We start from the raw sequence: 18,513 nt of genomic DNA on the forward strand, positions 1-18,513 counted from the left end.
GTTGACATTGGTTTCGTGTGTTAGGATGGTCTTTGTCCTATAGCAGGCAAATTATTAAACCCGTAGTGTTTATATAATGAAGCAACAGTTACGTCAGCAGATTTTATTGTTAAAAATCGATTTCGCTTGTGAAAGTTGCCATAAGCATCGTCAGTTTCTTATTCAAATAGAATTGCTGTCGTAGATAAATAAACATTGCCTAACCGTGGGCTGGATCCCTCTACAGCTTTTAAGCAAGTCCACCGTAGTGTTTCTTTGCATTGCACGAAAGTTTCACTAAGGGTCATGTTATCGAGGAATTCCTTGGTATTAATCTTTATCTTGTTGGCGGTGATGGTGATATTTTACTCAGGTTTAAACAACAGGTACAAAACTGCACACAATATCAGTTATATTAAGGATTTAAAAGGAAATGTTTTATTTAAAATGGAATTTAAACATTTTTTATGATAACTGCAGTGTTTTGTAATCTTAAAGATATAGAACATTAAACATATAGCATAGTGTGGTAATGTATAATTGAGGCAAGGCTGGTTTGATTATACAATTTTCTTTTCAGATATGTCAACTTTCAATGGAATGCTGGCAAAGCAAAATTGCCTGGTGAGTAGGATTATCAAATAATCTGTAATATAAACCACAACCAACGCTAAATTACTGTGTCAAAAATCTACAACAACAAACTACACCAATTGACACCCAAAACGCAAAATTAAGATTTATTCGTGATCGATCGTTTCAAATTTGAGAAGGATTTAACATATTGTACCTTTATGTGGTTAACGTTTCTTAGGTTGGCTACTATTTCGTTATAACAATACTTGAATTTAACTGCTGCGCACGATTATACGTGCTAATTGAGCTGTTCCTATCGTTCTGCTTGAGCTGCGCATTACGAACCGTCATTGAATTCCATGCCTGTTGCATTGTTCGGGCACCGAGAGATACGCCAGCCCGACAGGCAAAGATAGCGCAACCATGTGCTATGACTTACACTTACAGTATAGAATTATATGACGCAGATGACAAAACAGCGAATATGGAAAGGAATTCACCACTGGTGGAACTACATGGTTTGGTGCAGAACAAACTTCGGCATTTGCAGGTAAAACATCCCAAAAGGAGGGATAATATAAACAAAAATCCTCGTTTGTATTTATAGAATCCTACAAACTGCACAAAAGCGCGCAAGCTTCTTTGTAAGATACCAGCCGGTAACTGTGGATTAATATGCAATCTTCACCACATCGGAATATGTTTTCTGCTTGCGACTGGAACAAACAGAACATTAGTGTTGAAGACTGAGTTGGCGATGTACCCAGTTAAGTCACTAAACGAGGCGTATTTGCCTCTTAGCGAAAGGTGCAACGATTGGTCAGAGGAAGAGTTTAACAACGTTCCCAAAATGGCAGGTAAGCAGCAAATCACACAAAAACATCATATCTTTTACAATCGCCCAAATACGATAAACAGATGGAATATTAATTACAAGACACATGATTTTCTTAATAAAAACGATATTTACTAACTGCACTTTTGTGTGAAACTTCAAAACAATATTTCTGCGGAAATTTGTTTTGTCAAACACGTATTCACAGAACAAATTTGTCTTGTGAAAAGAAGATTTCTATATTGTTAAATAGAAGCAATTACTTTTCAGCAAGTTTGTCAATCTATGATTTTTGTAGGAGACAAACTTACGGAGACAACAAGCGATCGACGTGTCGTGAAAATTACTGTCAAAAACCAATTCCGACCATTTACCCCATTTGCACCCAACACGTACCCAGAAACTCTCAAGGAAACTTTATCTCCTCTTTGTGACGAGCCCCAAATATGGTGGGTTGGTCAGTTGATGGAATTCATCACCAGACCTCAACCAGCACTCACCAAACGACTCGAAACAGCTAAGAGAGAGGTCACCTTCGTGCATCCAATTGTCGGGTAAAGTGAGATGCTATTCTCGGCCTAAAATGTTCTTGGAAAGTATGGTTAAGGCACTTGGACGAGGTGAAAACAGTTGGAACGAATGGAGTTGTGGAAAATAATACCATTCGCTGATATGTTATACAACATGTTTTTTTAAACATAAATTTCAAGCAACGCATGAGAGTTTTCTTTGATATTTACTTTGAAAACAAATAACATTGGGCAAAACTACAGAGTTCACGTCAGAAGGACAGACAAGTTGGCCGAAGAATCCGATATTTATTCTCTTCACGATTACATGGTTCATGTGGAGAAATGGTTTGACAACTACAGAAACGTCACAAAGAGTAACGTCACTGGAAGAGTTTTCCTGGCAACCGATGACGTCAGGGTGTACAAAGAGGCGACAGAAATGTGAGAAAACACATTCTTACATTAACCCCAGATTTACGATTCTGTCCCGATTTTGCAGATTTCCCAATTACGTTTTTGTGTCCTTCGCAAACAAATCGCATTTTTCACAAAGAGGAACATCAGAAGGATTTTGGGGGATCGTTGAGGACGTTGCTTTGCTCAGTGAGTGCGACCACGTCGTTTGCACCTTCAGTTCAAATGTAAGTGAGGAACATAAACAACTTTTGAAATACGTCATTGTTTAATTATTGATAAGATAAAATACAGACCAACCGTTAACTTTGTCGCGCAGATTGGAAGATTTGTTTACGAAAGAATGTTGGCCAAAAGAGGTTCGAGTGAAGCAACTGCGATATCTGTGGATGCATTTTGGTCATATCCCGGTCAAAACGGCAGACATGAAACCATAAAGGATTTTAAGCCGAGGAATGGAAACGAAATACAACTTGAAGTCGGTGACATCATAGTGGACGCGAATTGTTATAAGGATTGCGTTGGGACGAACAACCGAACTAAAAAGACTGGGATTTATCCGATGAAGAATGTAAAGATAATTCCTCTAACAGCAGCTTACGCAGGAGTGTAGAAAACCCGGTATCTTCTCTGAACTGAGTATATTTAACCCTTTAAGTCGTATTGCGACCAGACGGCGAACTCTGAGCGACCCACAGGGCAAATTAAAAGCAATTTGACGGAAAGGACACGTGCACATAGGTGGTAAATTACCACACCGGAATTCGACCCAGAAGCCCCGAAATTTGTTCAGACTTTGGATCAGAAAGCACAAAAAACTTATTTTCATATGCCAGTTGTTTCTTATCAATTGATGCAAAAACATTCGTGTCATGTTATGTCTTCTGTCATGTGTCACGTCATGTTAATCTATTACCAGGAATATTTCTGAGGAAATCAGCCTGCCAGCCAAACGTGAGGAGAATTCATGTATATTTCATATTCATGACAAATGTTTGAGAGAAAAGTATGCCGGGGTTAAGTAGAAGTGCTCTCAGCAACAACATTTAGTCGGAGAGAGAATTGCTTTGTTTAAAATTGTAACATCGGTTGCAAAAGTGTCTGCGCTTAATAGCGGAAGCTGGATGCAGTCGTTCGAATCATTTCACTAATACTTACAGGAAAGGGGATATTGACGCTATTTGCGAATCGCTCATGAACAAACGTTTACTTTTCAATTATCAGATTTGGCGGCATTTTCGATGTGGTTGATAAAGGATCGACTTGAGTTTAGCACACGTAGGTGACCTCGGTTGTGGGAGTTAAAGTAGGTTGCTGTCATGCTTTGTTCAATGTGCTTTACTCATATAGGGTATATGCAGTACATAGTTTATTATACTTATGCTAATTTTTCCACGAACGAGAAACGAAGCTTTTGTCGCTTTTTGTCATTTAATATGAAATAAGGAAGGTCTAACCACAAGAGTTTAACTTGTCATAATATCGAATGGTATATAATCCTGGTACGTAAAAGACTGTAGTACAGATGTGTAATATGGGACTAAAATATTGTTTGGTGAAAGATAATGCCTGTACTGCCAAGCCTATTAACCTACTGATCTTGATACGAACTGTGATCTCCAAGTAAGGAACTGCGCAGTAGGGCGATCCTGCCAATCGTGCAATTGCATTTAACATTGCTGCGTTAATTGTCTAATTATGGTGGTTGCCTGGCAAAGTCGGGCGTTTGCGCACCAGTGTATCTTGGCCACAGTATAACTCGTGAAACCCACGAGCTCCTGTAGCTCAGTTGGTAGGGCGTGGGGCCCGGTATCCTGATTTCGTAGATCTTGGTTTGACTATTCCTAAAAAGTGGCCAATCTAGATAGGCTGCAATGCCTGGACTGCGTAGCCTTTCAACCTAGTCATTTTGATACGATAGTTGTGATCGCCATGTGAGGACCTGCGCAGTGGGCGATTCTGCCAATGATGCGATTGCATGAAATATTGTTATTAAAGCGGTTGATGGGTAATTCAGCAAGTTGTGCGGTATAGAAAAAGCGAACAACACGTTTATAAAGCGGTAGCCGCGACAGAAGAAAAAGGCAATGTACGCTTCGATGCGCAGGTCGCCACAATACAGGATATATGTGACAGAAGCGTCAGCGGAATATACACTGAAAAGTTCTTCATCTACGTTTTTGCAAGCTTTGAAGGACTGTAGTAGGATAAGATGTTGGAACTCTCGTTTAGTGCTATCTTTGTTGACATTGGTTTCGTGTGTTAGGATGGTCTTTGTCCTATAGCAGGCAAATTATTAAACCCGTAGTGTTTATATAATGAAGCAACAGTTACGTCAGCAGATTTTATTGTTAAAAATCGATTTCGCTTGTGAAAGTTGCCATAAGCATCGTCAGTTTCTTATTCAAATAGAATTGCTGTCGTAGATAAATAAACATTGCCTAACCGTGGGCTGGATCCCTCTACAGCTTTTAAGCAAGTCCACCGTAGTGTTTCTTTGCATTGCACGAAAGTTTCACTAAGGGTCATGTTATCGAGGAATTCCTTGGTATTAATCTTTATCTTGTTGGCGGTGATGGTGATATTTTACTCAGGTTTAAACAACAGGTACAAAACTGCACACAATATCAGTTATATTAAGGATTTAAAAGGAAATGTTTTATTTAAAATGGAATTTAAACATTTTTTATGATAACTGCAGTGTTTTGTAATCTTAAAGATATAGAACATTAAACATATAGCATAGTGTGGTAATGTATAATTGAGGCAAGGCTGGTTTGATTATACAATTTTCTTTTCAGATATGTCAACTTTCAATGGAATGCTGGCAAAGCAAAATTGCCTGGTGAGTAGGATTATCAAATAATCTGTAATATAAACCACAACCAACGCTAAATTACTGTGTCAAAAATCTACAACAACAAACTACACCAATTGACACCCAAAACGCAAAATTAAGATTTATTCGTGATCGATCGTTTCAAATTTGAGAAGGATTTAACATATTGTACCTTTATGTGGTTAACGTTTCTTAGGTTGGCTACTATTTCGTTATAACAATACTTGAATTTAACTGCTGCGCACGATTATACGTGCTAATTGAGCTGTTCCTATCGTTCTGCTTGAGCTGCGCATTACGAACCGTCATTGAATTCCATGCCTGTTGCATTGTTCGGGCACCGAGAGATACGCCAGCCCGACAGGCAAAGATAGCGCAACCATGTGCTATGACTTACACTTACAGTATAGAATTATATGACGCAGATGACAAAACAGCGAATATGGAAAGGAATTCACCACTGGTGGAACTACATGGTTTGGTGCAGAACAAACTTCGGCATTTGCAGGTAAAACATCCCAAAAGGAGGGATAATATAAACAAAAATCCTCGTTTGTATTTATAGAATCCTACAAACTGCACAAAAGCGCGCAAGCTTCTTTGTAAGATACCAGCCGGTAACTGTGGATTAATATGCAATCTTCACCACATCGGAATATGTTTTCTGCTTGCGACTGGAACAAACAGAACATTAGTGTTGAAGACTGAGTTGGCGATGTACCCAGTTAAGTCACTAAACGAGGCGTATTTGCCTCTTAGCGAAAGGTGCAACGATTGGTCAGAGGAAGAGTTTAACAACGTTCCCAAAATGGCAGGTAAGCAGCAAATCACACAAAAACATCATATCTTTTACAATCGCCCAAATACGATAAACAGATGGAATATTAATTACAAGACACATGATTTTCTTAATAAAAACGATATTTACTAACTGCACTTTTGTGTGAAACTTCAAAACAATATTTCTGCGGAAATTTGTTTTGTCAAACACGTATTCACAGAACAAATTTGTCTTGTGAAAAGAAGATTTCTATATTGTTAAATAGAAGCAATTACTTTTCAGCAAGTTTGTCAATCTATGATTTTTGTAGGAGACAAACTTACGGAGACAACAAGCGATCGACGTGTCGTGAAAATTACTGTCAAAAACCAATTCCGACCATTTACCCCATTTGCACCCAACACGTACCCAGAAACTCTCAAGGAAACTTTATCTCCTCTTTGTGACGAGCCCCAAATATGGTGGGTTGGTCAGTTGATGGAATTCATCACCAGACCTCAACCAGCACTCACCAAGCGACTCGAAACAGCTAAGAGAGAGGTCGCCTTCGTGCATCCAATTGTCGGGTAAAGTGAAATGTTATTCTTGACCTAAAAATGTTCTTGGAAAGTATGGTTAAGGCACTTAGACGAGGTGAAAACAGTTGGAGCGAATAGAGTTGTGGAAAATAATACCATTCGCTGATATGTTATACAACATGTTTTTTTGAACAAAAATTTCAAGCAACGCAGAAGAGTTTTCTTTGATATTTACTTTGAAAACAAATAACATTGGGCAAAACTACAGAGTTCACGTCAGAAGGACAGACAAGTTGGCCGAAGAATCCGATTTTTATTCTCTTCGCGATTACATGGTTCATGTGGAGAAGTGGTTTAACAACTACAGAAACGTCACAAAGAGTAACGTCACTGGAAGAGTTTTCCTGGCAACCGATGACGTCAGGGTGTACAAAGAGGCCACAGAAGAGTAATACATCACATTTTTACATTAACCCCAGATTTACGATTCTGTACTGATTTTGCAGATTTCCCAATTACGTTTTTGTGTCCTTCGCAACTAAATCCAATTTTGCACAAAGAGGAACATCAGAAGGATTTTGGGGAATCGTTGAGGACGTTGCTTTGCTCAGTGAGTGCGACCACGTTGTATGTACCTTCAGTTCAAACGTAAGTGAAGCACATATACAACTTTTTAAATACTTGATGGTTCAGTTATTGATAAGATAAAATACAGACCAACCGTTAACTTTGTCGCGCAGATTGGAAGATTTGTTTACGAAAGAATGTTGGCCAAAAGAGGTTCGAGTGAAGCAACTGCGATATCTGTGGACGCATTTTGGTCATATCCCGGTCAAAACGGCAGACATGAAACCATACAGGCTTTTAAGCCGAGGAATGGAAACGAAATACAACTTGAAGTCGGTGACATCATAGTGGACGCGAATTGTTATAAGGATTGCATTGGGACGAACAACCGGACTAAAAAGACTGGGTTTTATCCGATGAAGAATGTAAAGATAATTCCTCTAACAGCAGCTTACGCAGGAGTGTAGTAAACCCGGTATCTTCTCTCAACTGAGCACATTTAACCGTTTAAGTCGTATTGCGACCAGATGGCGAACTCTCAGCGATCCACAGGGCAAATTAAAAGCAATTCGACCGAAAGGACACGTGTGCATAAGGGTTCATCACCACACCGGAACTTGATTCAGGAGCCCCGGAGTTTGTTCAGACTTTTGGGTCAGAAAGTACAAAAAAAAACATATTTTTATATGTCAGTTGTTTCTTATCAGTTAATGCAAAAACATTCGTGTCATGTTATGTCTTCTGTCATGTGTCGCGTCATGTTAATCTATTACAGGGAAAATTTCTGAGAAAATCAGCCTGCCAGCGAAACGTGAGGAGAATTCATGTATATTTCATATTCATGACAAATGTTTGAGAGCAAAGTAAGCCGGGGTTAAGTAGAAGTGCTCTCAGCAACAACATTTAGTCGAGGAAAGAATTGCTTTGTTTAAAATTGCAACATCGGTTGCAAAAGTGTCTGCACTCAATAGCGGAAGCTAGATGCAGTCGTTTTCACTAATACTTACAGGAAAGGGGATATTGACGCTATTTGCGAATTGCTTACTGTAAACAAACGTTTACTTTTCAATTTTCGTATTTGGCGGCATTTTCTACGTGGTTTATAAAGAATTTAGTTCGGACGGATCGACTTGAGTTTAGTCCACGTAGATGACGTCGGTTGTGAAAGTTAAAGTATGTTGCTGTCATGCTTTGCTGGATGTGCTTTACTCATATAGGGAATTTGCAGTACATAATTTCTTATATTTCTGCTATTTTTTCCACGAACGAGAAACAAAGCTTTTGTCGCTTTTTGTCATTTAATATGAAATGAGTAAGGTCTAACCACAGGAGTTCAAGTTGTCATAATATCGAATGGTATTTTACCCTAGTGCGTAAAAGACTGTAGTACAGATGTGTAATATGGGACCAAAATATTGTTTGGTAAAAGACAATGCCTGTACTGCCAAGCCTGTAAACCTACTGATCTTGATACGAACTGTGATCTCCAAGTAAGGACCTGCGCAGTGGGGCGATCCTACCAATCGTGTGATTGCATTTAACATTGCTGCATTAATTGTCTGATTATAGTGGTTGCCTGACAAAGTCGTGCGTTTGCGCACCAGTGTATCTTGGCCACAGTATAACTCGTGAAGCCCACGAGCTCCTGTAGCTCAGTTGGTAGGGCGTGGGGCCCGGTATCCTGATTTCGTAGATCTTGGTTTGACTATTCCTAAAAAGTGGCCAATCTAGATAGGCTGCAATGCCTGGACTGCGTAGCCTTTCAACCTAGTGATTTTGATACGATAGTTGTGATCGCCAAGTGAGGACCTATGCAGTGGGCGATTCTGCCAATGATGCGATTGCATGAAATATTGTTATTAAAGCGGTTGATGGCTAATTCAGGAAGTTGTGCGGTATAGAAAAAGCGAACAACACGTTTATAAAGCGGTAGCCGCGACAGAGGAAAAAGGCAATGTACGCTTCGATGTGCAGGTCGCCACAATACAGGTTGTTGCGACCTATTATGTCAAATATTAGGTTACATGTGACAGAAGCATCGGCGAATATAAGCTGAAAATTTTTGCTGTTTTGATTGTTCTTTGTCGTCGCTTTATTTGAGTATTTGAATCGAGTTTAAATCGGAAACGACACTTGTTTCGCTTTTTGTTATTTTTTTAACCCTTTTAAGAAAGGCGGTCTAATCATAGCAGTTTAAGATGTCATCGGATGATGGATATTACTAGTTCGTAAACATAAATTCACTGATGTGTTACGTTTTTGCAAGCTTTGAAGGTCTGTAGTAGGATAAGATGTTGGAACTCTCGTTTAGAGCCATCTTTATGGACATTGGTTTCGTGTGTCAGGGTGGTGTTTGTTCTATAGCAGGCTAATTATTAAATCCGTAGTGTTTATATAATGAAGCAACAGTTGCGTCAGCAGATTTTGTTGTGAAAAATCGATTTCGCTTGTGAAAATTGCCATAAGCATCGTCAGTTTCTTATTCAAATAGAATTGCCGTCACAGATAAATAAACATTGCCAAACCGTGGGCTAGATCCCTCTACAGCTATTAGGCCAGTCCACTGTAGTGTTTCTTTGCATTGCACGAAAATTTCACCAAGGGTCATGTTATCGAGGAATTCCTTGGTATTAATCTTTATCTTGTTGGCGGTGATGGTGATATTTTACTCAGGATTAAACAACAGGTATAAAACTGCACACAATATCAGTTATATTAAGGATTTAAAGGGAAATGTTTTATTTAACATTGAATTTAAATACTTTTGATGATAGCTGCAGTGGTTTGTGATCTTAAAGATATAGCATATAGTGTGGTAATGTATAACTTAAGCAAGGATGGTTTGATGCTGCAATTTTCTTTTCAGATATGTCAACTTTCAATGGAATACTGGCAAAGCAAAATTGCCTGGTGAGTAGGTTTATCGAATAATCTGTAATATAAACTACAACCAACGCTAAATTACTCTGTCAAAAATCTACAACAACAAACTACAACAATTGACTCCTAAAACGCAAAATTAAGATTTATTCGTGATCGATCGTTTCAAATTTGAGAAGGATTTAACATATTGTACCTTTATGTGGTTAACCTTTCTTAGGTTGGCTACTATTTCGTTATAACCATACTTGAATTTAACTGCTGCGCACGATTATACGTGCTAATTGAGCTGCTCCTATCGTTCTGCTTGTGCTGCGCATTACGAACCGTTGTTGAATTCCATGCCTGTTGCATTGTTCGGGCACCGAGAGTTACGCCAGCCATACAGGCAAAGAAGGCGCAACCGTGTGCTATGACTTACACTTACAGCATAGAATTATATGGCTCAGATGACAAAACAGCGAATTTGGAAAGAAATTCACCACTGGTGGAACTATATGGTTTGGTGCAGAACAAACTTCGGCATTTACAGGTAAAACATCCCAAAAGGAGGGATAACATAAACAAAAATCTTCATTTGTAATTATAGAATCCTGCAAACTGCACGAAAGCGCGCAAGCTTCTTTGTAAGATACAAGCCGGTAACTGTGGATTAATATGCAATCTCCATCACATCGGAATATGTTTTCTGCTTGCGACTGGAACAAACAGAACATTAGTTTTGAAGACTGAGTTGGCGATGTACCCAGTTAAGTCACTAAACGAGGCGTATTTGCCTCTTAGCGAAACTTGCAACGATTGGTCAGAAGAAGAGTTTAACAACGTTCCCAAAATGGCAGGTATGCAGCAAATCACACAAAAACATCATATCTTTTACAATCGCCCAAATAGGATAAACTGATGGAATATTAGTTACAAGACATGTGATTTTCTTTGATGAAAACGATATTTACCAACTGCACTTTTGTGTGAAACTTCATAACAACACATTCTTGCGAAAAAGATTTTTGTCAAACACGTATTCACACAACAAATTTGTCTTGTGAAACGAAGATTTTTACATTGTTAAATAGAAACAATCATAAGATAAGCAAAGTGGAGCCAATAATATGAATTGTGTATAAGCTGCAGACAGATGGCCACTGTTTCGACCTAAATGGTCTCATCAGTGCAGCTGGTGTGACTTTCAGACTACTTTGCTGACCAAACAGCTTACACAATTCATATTATTGGCTCTACTTTACTTATCATATGATTACTGTGACACGTGGCCTGACGGCACTATTGGTTGAGCTTTGCTTGGCCATGGTGTTTCCACCTTGTTTTCTCCGTAAGGTTGCGTCTAGTTTGGTGCCCAACGGATGACGGTGATTGTATAGTAACCACAAAGTGGAAGTCTTTGCTTGGCCGTTTGGTCAGCAAAGTCGTCTGAAAGTCACACCAGCTGCACTGATGAGACCTTTTAGGTCGAAACAGTGGCCATGTGTCTGCAGATTACACAGAAGCATTCATGTTTCAGCAAGTTTGTCAATCTATAATTTTTGTAGGGGACAAACTTACGGAGACAACAAGCGATCGACGTGTCGTGAAAATTACTGTCAAAAACCAATTCCGCCCATTTACTCCATTCGCACCCAACACGTACCCAGAAACTCTCAAGGAAACTTTATCTCCTCTTTGTGACGAGCCCCAAATATGGTGGGTTGGTCAGTTGATGGAATTCATCACCAGACCTCAACCAGCACTCACCAAACGACTCGAAACAGCTAGGAGAGAGGTCGCCTTCGTGCATCCAATTGTCGGGTAAAGTGAGATGTTATTCTTGACCTAAAAATGTTCTTGGAAAGTATGGTTAAGGCACTTGGACGAGGTGAAAACAGTTTGAGCGCTGATATGTTATACAACATGTTATAAAGCAAAAACTTTCAAACACATTTTTGTTTTTCCCCTTTGCAACGCATGAGAGTTTTATTTGATATTTACTTTGAAAAACAAATAACATTTGGCAAAACTGCAGAGTCCACGTCAGAAGGACAGACAAGTTGGCAGAAGAATCCGATTTTTGTTCTCTTCGCGATTACATGGTTCATGTGGAGAAATGGTTTGACAACTACAGAAACGTCACAAAGAGTAACGTCACTGGAAGAGTTTTCCTGGCAACCGATGACGCCAGGGTGTACAAAGAGGCGGCAGAAGAGTAAACAAACACATTTTTACATTAACCCCAGATTTACGATTCTGTTCTGATTTTGCAGATTTCCCAATTACGTTTTTGTGTCCTTCGCAACCAAATCGCATTTTTCATAAAGATGAACATCAGAAGGATTTGGGGGGATCGTTGAGGACGTTGCTTTGCTCAGTGAGTGCGACCACGTCGTATGCACCTTTAGTTCAAATGTAAGTGAGGAACATAAACAACTTATGAAATACGTCATTGTTTAATTATTGACAAGAGAAAATACAGACCAACCGTTAACTTTGTCGCGCAGATTGGAAGATTTGTTTACGAAAGAATGTGGGCCAAAAGAGGTTCGAGTGAAGCAACTGCGATATCTGTGGATGCATTTTGGTCATATCCCGGTCAAAACGGCAGACATGAAACCATAAAGAATTTTAAGCCGAGGAATGGAAACGAAATACAACTTGAAGTCGGTGACATCATAGTGGACGCGAATTGTTATAAGGATTGCATTGGGACGAACAACCGAACTAAAAAGACTGGGATTTATCCGATGAAGAATGTAAAGATAATTCCTCTAACAGCAGCTTACGCAGGAGTGTAGTAAACCCGGTATCTTCTCTGAACTGAGTATATTTAACCCTTTAAGTCGTATTGCGACCAGATGGCGAACTCTCAGCGATCCACAGGGCAAATTAAAAGCAATTCGACCGAAAGGACACGTGTGCATAAGGGTTCATCACCACACCGGAACTTGATTCAGGAGTCGCGGAGTTTGTTCAGACTTTTGGGTCAGAAAGCACAAAAAAACTTATTTTCATATGTCAGTTGTTTCTTATCAGTTAATGCAAAAACATTCGTGTCATGTTATGTCTTCTGTCATGTGTCGCGTCATGTTAATCTATCACAGGGAAAATTTATGAGAAAATCAGCCTGCCAGCGAGACGCGCGGGAATTCATGTATATTTCATATTCATGACAAATATTTGAGAGAGCAAAGTAAGCCGGGGTTAAATAGAAGTGCTCTCAGCAACAACATTTAGTCGGGGAAAGAATTGCTTTGTTTAGAATTGTAACATCGGTTGCAAAAGTGTGTGCGCTTAATAGCGGATGCAGTCGTTCGATTCATTTCCCTAATACTTACAGAGAAGGGGATATTGATTTTTGAATCGCTCATGGAAAACAAACGTTTGCTTTTCAATTTCCTGCTTTAGCGGCATCTCCTACGTAATTAATGAATAATTTAGTCCGGGCGGCTCGACTTGCGTTTAGTCCACGTAGATGACGCCGGTTGTGAAAGTCTGTTAATTTTTCCACGATCGAGAAACGTCGCTTTTTGTCATTTAATATGAAATGAGTAAGGTCTAACCACAGAAGTTTAAATTGTCATAATATCGAATGGTATTTTACCCTGGTGCGTAAAAGACTGTAGTACAGATGTGTAATATGGGACCAAAATATTGTTTGGTGAAAGACAATGCCTGTACTGCCAAGCCTGTAAACCTATTGATCTTGATACGAACTGTGTCTCCATACGAATCTCCAAGTAAGGACCTGCGCAGTAGGGCGATCCTGCTAATCGTGAGATTGCATTTAACATTGCTGCGTTAATTGTCTGATTATAGTGGTTGCCTGACAAAGTCGTGCGTTTGCGCACCAGTGTATCTTGGCCACAGTATAACTCGTGAAACCCACGAGCTCCTGTAGCTGAGTTGGTAGGTCGTAGGGCCCGGTATCCTGATTTCGTAGATCTTGGTTTGACTATCCCTAAAAAGTGGCCAATCTAGATAGGCTGCAATGTCTGGACTGCGTAGCCTTTCAACCTAGTCATTTTGATACGATAGTTGTGATCGCCAAGTGAGGACCTATGCAGTGGGCGATTCTGCCAATGATGCGATTGCATGAAATATTGTTATTAAAGCGGTTGATGGGTAATTCAGCAAGTTGTGCGGTACAGAAAAAGCGAACAACACGTTTATAAAGCGTTAGCCGCGACAGAAGAAAAAGGCAATGTACGCTTCGATTCGCAGGTCGCCACAATACAGGTTATATGTGACAGAAGCATCAGCGCAATATACACTGAAAAGTTCTACATCTACGTTTTTGCAAGCTTTGAAGGTCTGTAGTAGGATATGATGTTGGAACTCTCGTTTAGTGCTATCTTTGTTGACATTGGTTTCGTGTGTCAGGGTGGTCTTTGTCCTGTAGCAGGCAAATTATTAACTCCGTAGTGCTTGTATAATGAAGCAACAGTTACGTGAGCAGATTTATTGTTAAAAATCGATTTCGCTTGTGAAAGTTGCCATAAGCATCGTCAGTTTCTTATTCAAATAGAATTGCTGTCGCAGATAAATAAACATTGCCTAACCGTGGGTTGGATCCCTCTACAGCTTTTAAACAAGTCCACCGTAGTGTTTCTTTGCATTGCACGAAAGTTTCACTAACGGTCATGTTATCGAGGAATTCCTTGGTATTAATCTTTATCTTGTTGGCGGTGATGGTGATATTTTACTCAGGTTCAAACAACAGGTACAAAACTGCACACAATATCAGTTATATTAAGGATTAAAAAGGAATTGTTTTATTTAAAATGGAATTTAAACATTTTTGATGATAACTGCAGTGTTTTGTAATCTTAAAGATATAGAACATTAAACATATAGCATAGTGTGGTAATGTATAATTGAGGCAAGGATGGTTTGATGTTACAATTTTCTTTTCGGATATGTCAACTTTCAATGGAATGCTGGCAAAGCAAAATTGCTTGGTGAGTAGGTTTATCGAATAATCTGTAATATAAACCACAACCAACGCTAAATTACTCTGTCAAAAATCTACAACAACAAACTACACCAATTGACACCCAATACAAATTTAGATTTATTCGTGATCGATCGTTTCAAATCTGAGAGGGATTTAACATATTATACGTTTATGTGGTGAACGTTTCTTAGGTTGGCTACTATTTCGTTATAACAATACTGGAATTTAACTGCTGCGCACGATTATACGTGCTAACTGAGCTGTTCCTATCGTTCTGCTTGAGCTGCGCTTTACGAACCGTTATTCAATTTCACGCCTGTTGCATTATTCGGGCACCGAGAGATACGCCAGCCCGACAGGCAAAGATAGCGCAACCATGTGCTATGACTTACACTTACAGTATAGAATTATATGACGCAGATGACAAAACAGCGAATATGGAAAGGAATTCACCACTGGTGGAACTATGACGTCAGGGTGTACAAAGAGGCCACAGAAAAGTAATAAATCACATTTTTACATTAACCCCAGATTTACGATTCTGTACTGATTTTGCAGATTTCCCAATTACGTTTTTGTGTCCTTCGCAACTAAATCCAATTTTGCACAAAGAGGAACATCAGAAGGATTTTGGGGAATCGTTGAGGACGTTGCTTTGCTCAGTGCACTAGAAAATTAGACGTGTTGTTTTGACACTGCTACGTGTTGAAATGACACACTTCTGTGTTGCCAAACGTGTTGTTTTGTAAGCACCGAGTGAAAACAACACGCTTGATGTGTATTTCTAACACGGCGGTGTGTGTTTTAGCGTTAAAATCTGCAAACAACACGTGTGTTCTTTGGAAACAACACGGCAGTTTCTGGCAAACGTGTTGCAAATTTGCATAATAACACATCAACGTGTTATATGCACTACTGTTAGCAACACGCTTTCCGTGTTGTTATCAGACATCTATGTTTGCATAGGATATTGACAGTCAAAATTCGAAGGCTGGTGAGAAGATAAATTACTAAAGAAGTGTTTTGTATTGCATATCAATATTTCTATTGAAGTAAGTAATGGCGATGGGAAATGCCCAACATGTATTCCTCTGTCATAATGTATTTTAAATTACGTCATAAAGCAAGCAATCAGTAAAATGCATTAATGCTGATTTTACTGCTAAGCACAGTTGTATGCGCAATTGCTAGTGTATAATTAAGAGCGTTTTGAGTTAGATATTATCAAACTATACTCCTATCGTTTTGGCATTGCGAGTAAAATTTAGGTTCTCTCACCCACGTTTCGAAAACGCACAATCCGAAACATGGGGATCCGCCCATTGTAAGTATAAATTAATAACTACCTATCTTATTTGGCCATTATTTCTAAACGTAAATTAACTGTATTAATACAATAACATCTTGTAATGTCAGATTGTTATAAACTTGGAAGCTGAGAATTTTTTGGACTGTGTAGACAAGGTTTTATTTACACCTTACCTTGAAAATATTTCGGCGGGAATTTCATGGCGAAATGTTTCAAATCAGCTTGCCAGGTTGGCTTGTTAACTATGTTGTTTTAACTACAAGGGTAAGTCGTGCCACTTCGTTTTTAGCTATGTTAAAATGTGTATTTTGTCATTTTTAATATGAGCTGTTTGGTTTGCAAAATTCTTTTAGGTTATATTGTATAAACTAGATCCTTGTATACTGTTGATCAACTTGTTGCAACACAAATTGTGGATTAGATGGATCACCCTGAGGTTAGTTAATTAGTTTCAAGCACTTTATCAACATGTGTGCTTTTTTTAGCATGTGCTTTTATTCACTTCATTAACAATTGCATGTACAATAAACCAAACCTCAGGCACTTTAAAACATACATAACAATAAATGTTGTGCAGATGTTATTTTTGTTGTTGAATGTTTTGTAGATTGTCTTACTTGCTGGTTTGGGTCTGATACCAGAAGAATATGTTGACACATGAAAAGTAATGTTCAGTAAGTATTGTCATTTCTTATCAAAGTAACAAATATAGCATTTTTGTGTTCTGTATTTTGCCTTTGCCCTTCGGCAAATAAAATTTTTCAACAACAATTCTTTTTAGGTTAATTAATGTTGGGGTGGACAACATGAAGATACAAAGGAAAAAGTAATATCAGCAAGCATTCTACTGCCATTTTTGTTCCGACGAAGGTAAATATTTTTTTTATTCACAAAACAATAAGTTAGTTTTGTAAGTAATATGTATGAAGCCGCTTACAAAAACAAGTTACTGAAAATGCTCATTTTGTGGTAGCAAATTACTATATGGCATTCTTGTTTTTCATTAATTCGCATATTCGAAGGCTGAAAACATGTTGGTGATAATTTATATTCATACATTGACTTTGCAAGGCAAAGTTATATTGTTGTCTCAATTTTGACATGGTTTCAAAAATAACTAATTGTGTTAGTGTCAATGCTATATTCATATATTTTATCTTATGCCTATTTATTTTATTTTCAGAATGAACAGCCCAAGATGCTAGCCCATGCTTGTATTGTAATCAATACAAATAATGCTGGGTTCATTTGACCGATGTCCATTGCTGTGGATACCTCTATATAAAGTAAAGCTACCAAACATATTTGCTTGGTTGACTGTTCATTATAGTTTGATTTTGTTGAATCATGGTACTTCGCAGCCATAAAATGTTTTCAAAGTTAACATAGTTGAAGTTAATGCCTTCGACAAAATTGTAAGAAAACTGTTGACTTTGACATTTTGCATGTTTAACATAAAAAGGTGCTTGATTGTATTTCAACTACTTATGCTACTTGATGGTTTCAAATTTGGTTATAATTAGTGGCATATACACATTTTCACAGTTCTATTTGTTTTTCTGCATTTCGTTCCAGTCCTTTTCAATTGCCTTTGGTATTGTAATACAACTTGGTGCATATATAACTGTGTGGTTTAAAACAACACGCATTTCCCGTGTAATGGGCTTGTAGCCCTATACGACACATTACACGCGTGTTGTTTAGGCAGGATCGCAGATTTTCACGGCAAAACAACACGTTAGGTGTGTCACAGCATTCACAGGGAGGAACAACACGGCTGTTATGCAACACGTGTACAGTGTTGTATACGGCTACAGAATTGCCGTGTTAAAACAACACGTTTCACTTTTCTAGTGTGAGTGCGACCACGTTGTATGTACCTTCAGTTCAAACGTAAGTGAAGCACATATACAACTTTTTAAATACTTGATGGTTCAGTTATTGATAAGATAAAATACAGACCAACCGTTAACTTTGTCGCGCAGATTGGAAGATTTGTTTACGAAAGAATGTTGGCCAAAAGAGGTTCGAGTGAAGCAACTGCGATATCTGTGGATGCATTTTGGTCATATCCCGGTCAAAACGGCCGACATGAAACCATACAGGCTTTTAAGCCGAGGAATGGAAACGAAATACAACTTGAAGTCGGTGACATCATAGTGGACGCGAATTGTTATAAGGATTGCATTGGGACGAACAACCGGACTAAAAAGACTGGGTTTTATCCGATGAAGAATGTAAAGATAATTCCTCTAACAGCAGCTTACGCAGGAGTGTAGTAAACCCGGTATCTTCTCTCAACTGAGTATATTTAACCCTTAAAGTCGTATTGCGACCAGATGGCGAACTCTCAGCGATCCA

The 18,513-nt window shown here is 38.7% G+C and overlaps 3 protein-coding genes and 1 long non-coding RNA gene across 4 annotated transcripts; all 4 read left to right on the forward strand.

Moving 5' to 3' along the window:
• The first annotated feature begins 1,039 nt into the window (after nucleotides 1–1,039).
• Nucleotides 1,040–3,229, forward strand: LOC145909462 (alpha-(1,6)-fucosyltransferase-like). The gene is made up of 6 exons (XM_082996852.1): nucleotides 1,040–1,105; nucleotides 1,163–1,412; nucleotides 1,689–1,944; nucleotides 2,164–2,343; nucleotides 2,402–2,543; nucleotides 2,636–3,229. Exons 1-6 carry the CDS (start codon nucleotides 1,040–1,042, stop codon nucleotides 2,927–2,929), a joined length of 1,188 nt encoding a protein of 395 aa, XP_082852978.1. The 3' UTR covers nucleotides 2,930–3,229.
• A 1,897-nt stretch (nucleotides 3,230–5,126) lies between these two features.
• LOC145909463 (alpha-(1,6)-fucosyltransferase-like) lies at nucleotides 5,127–7,488 on the forward strand. The gene is made up of 7 exons (XM_082996854.1): nucleotides 5,127–5,161; nucleotides 5,581–5,663; nucleotides 5,721–5,970; nucleotides 6,247–6,502; nucleotides 6,723–6,902; nucleotides 6,961–7,102; nucleotides 7,195–7,488. The coding sequence occupies exons 2-7, from the start codon at nucleotides 5,598–5,600 to the stop codon at nucleotides 7,486–7,488; spliced, it is 1,188 nt and encodes a 395-aa protein (XP_082852980.1). The 5' UTR covers nucleotides 5,127–5,161; nucleotides 5,581–5,597.
• Nucleotides 7,489–10,313: 2,825 nt separating this feature from the next.
• LOC145909464 (alpha-(1,6)-fucosyltransferase-like) lies at nucleotides 10,314–12,684 on the forward strand. The gene is made up of 5 exons (XM_082996855.1): nucleotides 10,314–10,433; nucleotides 10,491–10,740; nucleotides 11,449–11,704; nucleotides 11,919–12,075; nucleotides 12,391–12,684. Exons 1-5 carry the CDS (start codon nucleotides 10,314–10,316, stop codon nucleotides 12,682–12,684), a joined length of 1,077 nt encoding a protein of 358 aa, XP_082852981.1.
• Nucleotides 12,685–14,718: 2,034 nt separating this feature from the next.
• Nucleotides 14,719–17,881, forward strand: LOC145908752 (uncharacterized). Its single transcript, XR_014403034.1, has 6 exons — nucleotides 14,719–14,847; nucleotides 15,264–15,343; nucleotides 15,402–16,588; nucleotides 16,760–16,826; nucleotides 16,934–17,022; nucleotides 17,336–17,881. It is a non-coding gene; the product is annotated as an uncharacterized LOC145908752 (long non-coding RNA).
• Nucleotides 17,882–18,513: the final 632 nt, after the last annotated feature.

Source organism: Ascidia mentula, chromosome 7, assembly GCF_947561715.1.
Source record: "Ascidia mentula chromosome 7, kaAscMent1.1, whole genome shotgun sequence".
Classification (NCBI taxonomy): Eukaryota; Metazoa; Chordata; class Ascidiacea; order Phlebobranchia; family Ascidiidae; genus Ascidia; species Ascidia mentula.

Bases quoted from the DNA above. Each gene is read 5' to 3' on its own strand.
- LOC145909462 (XM_082996852.1), top strand. From the start codon at position 1,040: ATGGAAAGGAATTCACCACTGGTGGAACTACATGGTTTGGTGCAGAAC. The intron at 1,106-1,162 runs GTAAAACATCCC...TTGTATTTATAG, and splicing joins ACAAACTTCGGCATTTGCAG to AATCCTACAAACTGCACAAA. The intron at 2,544-2,635 runs GTAAGTGAGGAA...TTTGTCGCGCAG, and splicing joins TTTGCACCTTCAGTTCAAAT to ATTGGAAGATTTGTTTACGA.
- LOC145909464 (XM_082996855.1), top strand. From the start codon at position 10,314: ATGACTTACACTTACAGCATAGAATTATATGGCTCAGATGACAAAACA. The intron at 10,434-10,490 runs GTAAAACATCCC...TTGTAATTATAG, and splicing joins ACAAACTTCGGCATTTACAG to AATCCTGCAAACTGCACGAA. The intron at 10,741-11,448 runs GTATGCAGCAAA...TAATTTTTGTAG, and splicing joins CAACGTTCCCAAAATGGCAG to GGGACAAACTTACGGAGACA.
- LOC145909463 (XM_082996854.1), top strand. From the start codon at position 5,598: ATGGAAAGGAATTCACCACTGGTGGAACTACATGGTTTGGTGCAGAAC. The intron at 5,971-6,246 runs GTAAGCAGCAAA...TGATTTTTGTAG, and splicing joins CAACGTTCCCAAAATGGCAG to GAGACAAACTTACGGAGACA. The intron at 6,903-6,960 runs GTAATACATCAC...CTGATTTTGCAG, and splicing joins TACAAAGAGGCCACAGAAGA to ATTTCCCAATTACGTTTTTG.